This window comes from Diabrotica undecimpunctata, chromosome 3 (genome assembly GCF_040954645.1).
Source record: "Diabrotica undecimpunctata isolate CICGRU chromosome 3, icDiaUnde3, whole genome shotgun sequence".
Classification (NCBI taxonomy): Eukaryota; Metazoa; Arthropoda; class Insecta; order Coleoptera; family Chrysomelidae; genus Diabrotica; species Diabrotica undecimpunctata.
In genome coordinates this window covers 103620527-103633286 of record NC_092805.1, presented here as the reverse complement: position 1 = coordinate 103633286, position 12760 = coordinate 103620527, and the positions used below count along the sequence as shown (strand labels likewise).

The following is a 12760-nucleotide window of genomic DNA, read 5'->3' as shown; positions in this document are numbered from 1 at the left end:
ATCCCCTTTGTCATCTCAAAAAGTGTTAATTTTGATATTTTTCTTCTTTTTTTTTAAATAAACGTCTTACTTACTTTATTATGCAGCCCTTCCAGCTGTAAATCATATATTTTATCAAGTGTCTTGACGTCTTGTGAAATTTCAATTTCAATTATCTATGTCTATTTAGAAAAATAATATATTTCTACTTATGTTTAATTTTATATTAATTTATATTTTCCGAGTTCATTATACTCGAGATTCGTAATCCTCATTATTAAATGTGAAGTTAAATACAATTTGTTAAGAGTTTAAGAAATTATATTTTTTAGGTCACAGATTGAGTATTATAGCACAGTTTAATGATTATAGCTATAGCTAATGAATTAAAGTGCATCTAACATTTAAAATATGAATTCAAGCTTTGAAGATTTGCTTAAAGTACTGGGAAAAGAACAGAGCAGCAAAACTATTTATAAGGTCTTGTACAATGTAAGGAAAGAAGTTGAATGGCCTAAAAACAAAGAAAATATTAATAAAATACACGAAGAAGGAACAGTTATTTATTTTATAAGTAATCTTCAATCGTCTCATAAACATATTGTTGATTTATGTCTCAGTATATTGGGAAACTTGTTTTTGGACAAAAATTGTGCTGAAGATGCAGTAAGATTTTTTTCATGTTTAACAGTTTTTATTTCATCTTAAACTTTAATTATATATCGGTCGATAATGCTATACTTTTTTTGGGGAATACATCAAATCCTTTATAACTTGCACTTCCCAACTCTTTATCTCGTGTTGGAGCCAATTCAGCAAATCATTTTACATGGCTTTTCTTTTTGCACATATGCGTTGTAGTCTACAGCCCTTGGCGTAGTTTAAGAGCACATAGTACATCAATTAAAAACCAACAAAAAAACATCTTGCATAAATTTGCATTAAAAAAAATCCATATTGAGGGTGTTTCATGACAAGCTTACATTATCTATATATTGGAAACTACTTACATGACATTTATGAAAATTGGTTTATGGGGGTTACAGGTTAAAAAGAACTTTAAGAAAATATTTTGACAGGCATGCCACTTCTGGCCCTGACAACAAATTTGTTATTTTAAATGGAACATCTCTTATATTATTGCATTTCTAGCAATATTTTAGACAAAATTTGTATAAGGGACCATAGGTCAAAACTTTATATTTTTTGAGATATTCATCTTTTTTCAAAACTTTTGACAGAGACATACTTTTCAAAGTTAATACCTTATCCATTTACAAATGTAATATATTGAAAACTTTTGCACACAAAGAGTAGGTAACATTCATTCAGTCTTTACATCGAAATTGCATTTCTAAATACAGGGTGTTCACAAATGATATGCCATTTATTTAAACTTTAAACCACAGTAAGACAAATAATTTTAAATGAAACACCCTATATTTTATAATTTTAGTGAAAAAAGCAGTCAATTGTCTTTCAAATAGTATTAGGGTTCCTTTTACCTAAAGTTAATACTTTTGGAGATAATTGTGGTTTAATGTTAAAGATAAGATTTTTATTGTTTAGATAAAAGAAGATAAAATTTACTTTTAGTATATGGAGGATGTTACAGAGTTATTACTGGAACATGTGCGAATTTCATTTGCCAAAAGATATTATAAAACGACCACGAACCTCCCATGACACTGTAAAGAGATAACTTAAAAATTTAACACATTTTGGTTGTTTCCAACAAGAAGTTAACAAAGCAAAGCCTATTTTTGATAAAATAATTTTTGAATTTTGAATTTTTGAAGAATATTATATGGTGTGTCGAATCAAAATTTACAAAAATGGAATGTTAAATACACACAATGTGCATTACTGGAGTGAAGTAAATCAACATTTAATTGTGGTTTTCAGGAGCGATGGGAGTTTAATGTCTTTTGCCATCAGAAACAACCAGTTTGTAGCTCTCCACTTTTATGATGGAAACTTAAACTACTTTTTTTAAGTGAAAGATATTGCAATTGATTTAAAGGAAATTTACATAATCTTCATTGTTTAATTCTAAACAAGCCATTTCTATGACTGTAAAAAATTGCACAGTATCAAAAATAATGACAATTATTCCTCATCCTCATACACTGCCTAGTAAAATAAATCAATAAATATCTTACCTTTAACATTAAACCACATTTATCTCCAAAAGTCTTAACTTTAGGTATAGGCAACCATAATACAATTTAAAAGACAATTTCTTTTTTTATTATAAATATAAATCAGGGTGTTGTATTTAAAATTATTGACGTATCATTGTTTGAAAATTTCCTTTGATTTACTTTGAACAGTGTGTCTCTATCTGTCAAAATTTTTGAAAAAAGATTAATAACTTAAAAATATGCAGTTTTGACCTATGGTATCTTACACAAAATTTTGTCTAGAATCTTAAGCAGAATCTAAAAGTGCAATAATATACAAGGCACTCTATTTAAAATAACAAAGTTGTTGCTCACCTCTGGTATAATCAGAAGTGGCATGTGTGTTAAAATATTTTCTTTAAGTTTGCCATAACTTGTAACCCCCATAAACCAATTTTCATAAAATCATCGAAACATCCTGTATAATAAAAAACATTAAATTTATACAAAAATTAATAGTTTGGAAACACCAATAAAGTAAACAATTTTAAAAAGTAAATAGTAAAATATCAGTGTAAAAAATGGATACAAAAAGCACAAAAGAGGATAAATTCTAATTGTTTTTAAATAAGTTTCATTAAATTAATAAAAATCTTTCTATGAAAGTGATATTTTGTATTTTTATATTGTATGTTTATTGAAGCAATAGAAAAGAATAAGTTGTAACTAAGTATAGAAGCATAAAAAAATAAAAAACGGATGTGGCAGTCCAGTGGGACTGCCGGTAGAAGTTACACTTCTATACACGCATTCGCCGTTACAAATTTATTTGGGAGTCAATCTGCACAATCATTACATATGTAATGCTATAAGTAAAACATAGCAGAAAGAGAAACAGAATTAATAACAACTTACTAACAATCAATAAACAACATTTGACCTGTAATAGGAGTATAGTAAATGAAGGATTGAATCAATATTTTGATGAAAATGTATATTTTTATTTTCATATATGTATGAAAGGAGTTGAATGCAAAAATTTTTTTACACATACTCTGCAGTAAAATTCATTGTTTATTTTGTTATTAATATAAAAATACAATACAATACACTGCAACATAATTCAATATAATAATACAATACAAATTAAAATCCAATATTCATAAGTATTTAAAAATGACAATAATATACATAAAAAAATGCACTACAATACAGTGAAACATAATTCAATAATTATACAATACAAATTAAACTGCAATATTCACAAGTATTTAAAAATGACAATAATATACAACTTTTCTACTTTCTACGCATGTTTAATTTACCATGTAATAATATTAATAAAAAAGTCCTCCTAAAAAGTAAAAAAAGTATACAAAAGGAACATTTTTATATTCGAGAGAGGAAGAGAGAGAGAGAAAATATATCTTCTGTCTCTCTCTTACTCATTATCTTACATATGTAATGATTTCACAGATTCACTCCCATACAAATTTCCAACGTGGAGCACGCGTATAGAAGTATAACTTCAAAAATAATAAAGTAAATTAAGTAGTTACCTTCATGAGCATCCATTATTTTTTTAGTTGAGTATCCAGTATTATAGATTATTTTTCAATGATTGTGATAATACTGCACATATATTTATATATGCACATATGATCCTGAAGTCAGGATTTGTATATAAATAACTTAAGTTTGTTATATTAAGCAGGAATTTAAATTTTTATAGAAATGTCTCTAGAAAATTGTTTTTAATTACAAATTTTGATGTATTCCAGCTGGAAAATTTGTAAAAAATCAGAAATTTTTTTTGTAGAATAAAGTAAACATTCTTTATCTATCATACCACAACAGTAGTATAACTAAAATAAAAATAAAATCGAGATAAAATTGTTTTCAATGAATTTTATTACAAAAATATCCTTAAGTATGCAATTACTAAAAAAAATCTAGTCTTTAAAATCCAGAAAAATTGCAGAAACAAATTTTGTAAAAAAATGTTATTTAAATCACTGATTTTTTTTGTATAAGAGAAAAAAACTTTCAAACCCATTTTGAACAATTATAATTGTTATTAACAGCAGTCTGGAAAATTTTGTGAAGGTGACATTAAAGCTATATTTTTTTCTATATTTCAATTTATTTTAATGATTAAAATGTTTGTAATTAATATACCTAATTTTTATGTATAAAACTTGAAATATATATATATATATATATATATATATATATATATATATATATATATATATTTAAAATTGATTGTTATTACTAAAAAATAAAAAAAAAACATTAATTCTTTGTTGATTTACAATTTAGTGTATAAATGAGTATAAAAAAATTAAACATTGTTTTTTCATTAAAAAAAATCAATTCAAATCATGAAAATTGTAATACTTTTCGAGATATGCAGAATAAAAGGTTAAAAAACATGAATTCATAACTTTGATTTTTAGTTCTAAATTTTTTTCTGATTTTCCCACAAATGTTTACATTGCAGGAGGTTAAAATTGGAGGAATCTGGTTAGATACAACTTTTCCAAGACATTTCTTCTAAAATCTATGTTCCACTTCACTATATCCAACCCTAAAGAGATCTGATCTGGGTTAATATTTTTCTAAGACAATGCATTTTAATTTAGAATTGAAACGTGAAATATATTTTGTATGATTTTATTTTATATAAATTCATTCTGTGCTAAAACATACTACAAGAAACACAAATATCAACAATAAAATTCACTTTATGACAAAAACAACTTTATACAACATGGAGGACAACACTATATTACAAAAAAGTGATTCAGACACAAATCAAACTCTACAGGAGAATAGGTTTAGCAAAGACATAATTTGAGAGAACATTATAATAGATAGATAATTATAATTATTACTTGGTCTATGTAATAAAATAAGTAATAAAAATAAACAAAACTTTACAGAAGAATAGGTCTAGCAATGACCAAAATATTTCCTCCATCGAAATATACAGAGCAGATATTCTAATGCTCAGCTGACAATGATGTAGTAAGTAGGTCGTGGAACTGGATATGTTAGAAATGAGAAAGAAATACTAGGCAGTTAGTATCATACAGTCTTGTCAGTTTTGGGTAACTTTTTCAAGATATATTTCATGACTTAGCCACAATGGACGAAAATGGGGAATGATGGAATATGTACACAGGAGATGCAGGAATTGAGAAAGATCTAAAACAGGATGAAACGATTAATCATAACGACCAACTAAAACTGCATTTGAATATTTTTTATTGACCAAATGTTTTAATGAATTCATTATTTTTAGTTCCTGAGATTTGAAGTGTTACCAGCTTTGCTAAAGGTCTTAAAACGTTATGCCAAGGAGGATAGTATAATTGGAAGATCATATAAAGCAATAGGCAACCTATGCCAACAAATAAATGACAGTGCAATTACAATTGTTCATGAATCACTTATTATAATACAATTGTCTGAAGTATTAGAATCCTTTTCTAATGAAGCAGAGGGTAACAATTTATATTCTGAAGCTACATTAACAATGGCCATAAGAGCATTAAGGTAATTTTTTCAGTTATTTTATTATTTTATTATATACGTTATAGTATTTATGTATTACCAATAGTTTTGTTTAAGATTAAATTTGGATGATATTTTTACAATCTCAGTGAGTTTATAGATTATAAAGATTTTACTAGCTTAATATTTATATTTTTTAAACAATACTATAATACCAATTTATATTTTATATTTATTATACCAATTTATATATTTACAGAGATTATCTATGCTAAGCAACGAGTTTAAGTAATTATTTGAATAATGATTTTTTGAGATCCTAATCCTAACCTCACTTTTTGTCCAATTGTAAATACACATTTACTGTTTTAAATCTATAAATTGAGTGTTTTTTTCTTTTTCTAATTCTACTTTAATGTCATTAAGAAGTAATATTAACTGAATTTTTCTTTAAATTTTAAGACTAAAAATATGGAATTATTGGTACATATTTTCTTGAAAATTTAAATATTTTGAAGCTTTGATGCTGCAATTCACATTGATGCTTTTATGTCATAGTTTTAAATAATTATATGAATAATTATATGTTTTAAACATCTTAGTGTGATGACAAATTTAGCCGATATGACCCCTTTAAACGTGACGTGTATCTCTACCCATCAGCTGCACAGAACTAGTAGAGCAAAATTTAAACTTTTTTCGGGGTGGTGCTCCTGATGCTTTTTTTTTGCTTCAAGATGTGCATTTGCTCATCGGAGCAAATGCACCACATCTTGAAACCAAACCTCACAGATTTATTTCTAATGAACATCTTACAAGGATGGCATCCAAAATATGGCACCATTTCTTCATCAATTGCTAAGGTATTAGCAAATACGCCATATCTCCTCCATCTTTTCTCCTTCGTAAGGATGTAGTGGCGTCATGTAATTTGTTTAACTATTTCTGTCCAATTATCTCTATTCTGTGCGTGTTGTTTTGGAGAATGAGTAACCAGTCATGTCCTTTATTTGGTCCGACCATCGTACTAGAGATCTTCCTCTGGATCTTTTACCCGCTACGTTGCCTTCAACTATCATTCGCTCCATTCCTTTTCTTCTTCTAGTTATGTGTCCAAAATATCTCAGTATATTTTGGTTGATAGTTGTGATGAGTCTAGTAAGTTCTGCTAGAATTGAGTTATTTGTTGCGATGGACGGTCCATGGTATGTGCAACATTCTACGGTAGAACCACATTTCAAATGCCATTATACGCTTTGAATCGGCTTTTTTTATTGTCCAAGTTTCTGAAGCATAAGTGGCAACAGGAAATATCAATGCTCGAACAAAGGCGTAATTTTCTGTTTTTTGTAATGTCAATTTTCTTCCAAATTTTTGTGAATTTGGCTGTTGCCGATCTGGCCATTGTGATGCGTCGACGGATCTCGTCTTCGCATCCTCCACTGTTAGTAATAACGTAGACTAAGTAATTAAATTGCCTGACCACTTCGTAACCTGGTATGTAACCTGCACATCGATATTTCCTGAAAAATAATGAAATCTAAGAATATTGCCACATTTTCCTATTTATTTATCTTACTTCTAGAATCCTCCTTCAACTCTGTAACATTTTCTCCAGAGCTAATTGAAGTTCAATTTTCGTTAAGCTTTATTCATATTTATAAAACAAAATAAAACGATTTGTTTCACACTATAACAACGTTACACAAAACAAGCGGCAGGACTGACTGGCAACTTTACTCATCCCTTCTCATATTTGAGGCGGATACACCAATAAAAAACGCACAGTAAATATTTCAATTATGGCGGTAAATACCAACCAGAACATAATAGATTTTCAGGTCTGGCCCAAAAAACTTCGTTCTCGATTATATCACTATTTGACCGGTGATACGTTTACGCAACACATAAGTTTGAAATTGAGTAGAAAAAAGTTCTTTCTTGTATATACACTTATGTATATGAAACACATCATTTTATCAGTAAATAAACCCAAATAAAAAATACTTATTTATTTTACAGAATAAATTACGCTTATTTGAATTTCACATGTTCAAAAGTTCAAATTATTTCCATTGTTATGAAAATATATTCTATACAAATTTAAAAAAATATAATATATAAACTCTATTAGTTTTTTAGTAAAGGGTAAACCTTAATTTTTTGAAAACTACTTACATTATCCTCGTGAGTGGGTTATGCCGAGTAAAAAAAAATAGAAGCGTTGTATATTTTTAATTAAATAATGGAATTGTGTATTAAACGATACAAAATATATTAGATAGACCAAATTAACACACTTAGAGTAACCACAGAACAGTCGCAGGAATGCAATTCCCTAGTATTCATGTGCTTTGTGGACTTCAAGAGAGCCTTCGACACGCCTGCACATATGGCCATACGGAAAGCACTAAGGAAAATGGGAATACCAGAAAAAATAATTAATCTCATCAAACAGCTCTATACATATACAGAAAGCAAAGTCCTAGGAACATAATTATATTATCATCCAATATACAAGCAGTCAATTACATATCGCTACCTTAGAAGAATACCGTCATATCTGAAAAAAGTGAAAAATACATTGTTAGTGAGCAGAATTTAAATATTCTATATTTTTTTGTGTCATAACGTTATAAAGTTAGTTTATGCCTATGGCCATCAGATGGTAAAAGTGTCGTTATTATTAATAAGATAAATAAGAATCCCTATGACTCAAGGATTTAGGGGTAGACTTAACTAAAGTTCTGTCAAAACAATGAAGAGAGTGTATTATGGAAATTTAAAGAATGACTTTTCAAATGAAAGCAAGTTTATTAACTATAATTTACTGCAGAATGACAGTATTTTTTTGTTTTTACACTATAGCGTCTTTGTTCTTATTTTTATGTGACAAATGTACATTTATAAAAAAACACGTAAAACAATTTTCATAAAGAAGTAAATTATCTCGAAACACCGAAACTCCCAAAGCCAAAATATTAGTTCGCTGTTATGGATAAAGTTGTATGATATTTTTAAAATTCACCAATTTTTTAAGTGGCTATTTTGGAAAATAATCACATTTTGACATATATGACGGTATTCTTCCAAGATAGAGATATATATTTAGTAAGACCACTATTCTATAATAGGTACCATAATATAACGACTACCAATATTATATAGGATTGATATAGCAGAAATAAAAACATAATTCCATTTTATACCAATTTGTAACATTGAAAATATTTCTTCTTTTGGGTGGATTGCATATTTTGATTTTGAAGTATTTTTAAAACTTTTTTTAGATGCCTTACCAATCCGTCAACTGCGAGAGTCCTAACAGAAAGATATCAAATTTTGTCCGCTCTAGGTGGCGTTCTTATAAAATTGTGTAATGAGTGGACAAAGAATAAGACTCATGAAAAACTTTTAGAAAATATCATTGATATACTTTACGGTTTTTCTAAGTATAAAGATTACAAAGTTATAAATGATTTAAAAAATACAAAGAAAGGAAATGCAATGGAGAAATTGGCCGATTTATTAACTTTGAATAATAAAAAGATAATGAAAATTATTATGAATTTTATTAAGATTAGTAAACTTAAGTCTGATCTCCCGGTACCAGAGATTGTTAATAAGTTTGTTGAAGAAGTATTTGGAAAGTATATTGCTCCAGAAAATGCTGGTATGTATATTTTCTCTAATTAAATTTCAGAAGGTCATTATTTATAAGTGGTTTTGCCTATAAAAGACAGACTAAGACTAAGACTTGATTATTTATTTTTGTTTATTTTAATATCTATATTTTTTGCCAATCCGTTGGCTAGGTGGGCCAGCGCATTGACTTTAATGAGAGAGGCTAGAAAACCGAAATACACACACGCGCATATACAGATCACGACATTGTTTTATTAACTATACAACACAATGGCAATCGCTGTGACATGTTACACGTTTCCACCTCTATATTCATTTCACAGTAGGTACGAATTGTCGTAATTGTCACTTGTATTAAAAATTTCAAACGAATTTCTAAAAGAATAAACAAATAATTAATAAAATGCCTATTACGTTGTATACCGTCCAAGAAAAAGTGCAACTTGTAACATGGTACTTTCAGGGTCATTCGATACGCGAAGTAATTGATTTATTTATTGTTACCTTCGAAAATGGACCCCACCAAGTGTTACAACAGTTAAAAATACCATTAAACATTTTCAAACTTCGGAATGTGTAAACAGTTGTAAAAAGTGCCATGAAGTGTAATGAACCACGTGTTAGACCTGTCGATGAGGAGCGTCAAAACAGGGATATTGATATTTGTGCTTTTGTAGAAGCTAGTGAACCCTGTAATAGTGTACAAATTGCTAGGGAAGTTAACGTGAATGCTCGAACTGTTCAGCGAGTTCTCAAAAGGAATGGGTATCACTGTTTTAAGATACAACCAACACAAGAACTGTTTCCGGAAGATAACTTTAGGCGGATGGAGTTTTGTGAATTTATGTTAGATAAACAATGAAAATGTACACTTATTAAAAAATATTTTATTTTCTAACGAATCTTCATTTTCATTACATAAAAAACACAATCCATCCGTTGCAAGGTATTATTCTCGGAAAAAGAAGCACCTCAGTGTTGCAGTGCGAACGCGGCATCCGCAAAAATTAAATGTTTGGACTGGGATGTTAGGCGACCATATTGTTGTCCATTTTTTATCGATGAAAATCTAAACGAGCCCAAATATTTACAACTTACAGAATGAGATCATTCCGGCAGTTCGACGCCTTCCCGTTAATTTTCAGGAGGTTTATTTCCAACAGGCTCACAACTCTAGAGCAACTCTTGACTTCCTCAATCAAACGTTTCCTGATCGACTGATAAGTACACGTTGTACAATTAAATGGCCCGCTAGATCCTGTGACATAGCGCCTAACGATTTCTTTTTTTTTGGGTTTTCTCAAAGAAAATATTTATAGGGATCAGTTTGAAAGGGCCACAAACCTAGTCGAATTAAGGGCAAAAATACTTCATTTCTCTGCAAGCATTACACGAGCCCTACTCCAAAATATGAGGAGAAATCTGTATGACAGATTTGGTTACTGTTTAGCACAATGAGGTGAATTATTTGAGCCCTTAATTTATTAATCTGCTTTCCTAATTTTTATTTTTTGTTAGGTACATTTTACGAAGTTTGTAAGTTCTTAATTAGGTAGTATTTTTTATGTTTGTTTTATGTTTAAGTTTGGAAGAATTTTATTGTTTTTTTTTTATTTAAAAGTACAAACGATTCTTATTCTGATTTTTTTTCTTCTTTCTTGTCTTATTGTTATAAGCTTTGTCCATAAAATATGTACAATTTTCAGTGACAATAAAGCATATTACTTATTTATTTACTTATTATATATATATATATATATATATATATATATATATATATATATATATACATATATATATATATATATATACATATATATATATATATATATATATATATATATATATATATATATATATATATATATACACTCGCGATCATAAAATCCGGGTCACCTTGAAAATTTCAAGTTTCTGGAATATTTTTGCCTCTGGTGAAGTAATAACCTTTTTTTAGGTTAACGTATTTTTTATTTGTCATCAATGTTTGTTTTGAAAGAAAAAAAAAGGTTTTTGATTGTTTTTATTGAAAAAGCAGAAAACAAACCAAATTGTTGATAAAACAGGCATACGAAAAAAATGGAAAATACAGAACGTGGGAAAATGTCAGTGAAATTTCAATGACTAATATCGTGTATTGCCTCCACTTGCTCTAATGACCTCTTGCAGAAGACGGGGCATACTCTCAATTTTTCTCCGGAAAAATGTTGTGGTATGTTATTCCACTCTCTCACTAACAGATCCTTAAGCTCCTGTCCGTTGTTAGGAGGAGATGTTAGGGGTTGAATACGTTTTTTCAAATCGTCCGAGATATGTTCGATGGGATTCAGGTCCGGAGACCTAGCTGGCCAGGGTAACCTCGTAATTCCAACCTCGTCCAAGTATAGCATACTGATCGTGGCAACGTGCGTTCGCGCGTTGTTCTGCATAAAAACGAAGTTTTCTCCAAGCCTTGCCATGGTATGCATAACATGTTCTTCCAGAATCTCCGTAATGTCCCTTCGTGCAGTTAAGGACCCATTTTCGATGAAGGGTAATTCTGTGCGGAAGTCGGAAGATACACCTCCCCAAGCCATTCTTGGCGCATTGGCCAATGGCATTCTTGGAGCAATGCAAGCTTGGGAAAATCATTCACCGGTTCTCCTCCAAACTCTTACACGTCCATCGGATCCAGTTAGGCAGAAATGGAATTCATCTGAGAATAACTCTTTGCCCCAATCGTTAATTCCCCAATGCGCGTATTGTCGAGCAAAAGCTAGTCGTGCAACTCGATGCGCCAGGCGAAGTGGCGGTCCTGTAGCCATTACCCGAGAAGATAGTCCAAAAGAACGAAGTCTTCTCCTGACTGTTGCAATGCTAACATTGCCATTTCGTACTTCCTGTAGAAGATTTCGATGCATAATCGCAGTTGAGGTCCGGTTTCGTAAAGCCTGATACACAAGAAAACGATCATCTCGTACCGTGGTCATTCTTCTTCGTCCAGAGCCAGGTCGTCTGAATAGCAAACCCTTCTCCTGAAAGCGTTGAAGCACTCGTTGAACCGTAGAAAGGCTTACGCCAACAGTTCTTGCGACTTGCCGTTGAGTGTGACCGTCTTTCACAAGCGCAACAATTTGTGCCGTTTCAACAACAGTCAAGGGTATTTTTGGCAAAAAATAAACAATAATAAACACTAATAATGGCACTAATAAACACTAATGGTGGCAATAATAAACGTTTGTTCGTTGCGTTTGAGCAGAAAGTCGAAGCACAAATGAGACATTTAAAACAAGCGGCAGTTACAGGTACCGTTCATTTTGGGAAGTGTGCGCTTTCCCGCGAAATCGGCACTATTGAAATTCTTTGTTGCAAAGGAAACCGCTAAGACTACAACAATTCCCAGAAACATGCATTAGTTTGTATTTGGGTTATTATTATTTACGATAAAGCTCGTTAAAAATGAAATATCGGTGATTTTCAAGGTGACCCGGATTTTATGATCGCGAGTGTATATA

The 12760-nt window shown here is 29.9% G+C and overlaps 1 protein-coding gene across 1 annotated transcript in view; it reads left to right on the top strand.

Annotated features, from left to right (window-relative positions):
* The first annotated feature begins 101 nt into the window (after nucleotides 1–101).
* Rnb (BTB/POZ domain-containing protein Rnb) overlaps nucleotides 102–12760 on the top strand; it is a 39526-nt gene continuing 26867 nt past the window's right edge. Inside the window, exons 1-3 of the mRNA XM_072526457.1 lie at nucleotides 102–645; nucleotides 5410–5663; nucleotides 8912–9294. Of these exons, the coding sequence (XP_072382558.1) occupies nucleotides 391–645; nucleotides 5410–5663; nucleotides 8912–9294 (892 nt within the window). The 5' untranslated portion in view covers nucleotides 102–390. The remainder of the gene's footprint in view (nucleotides 646–5409; nucleotides 5664–8911; nucleotides 9295–12760) is intronic.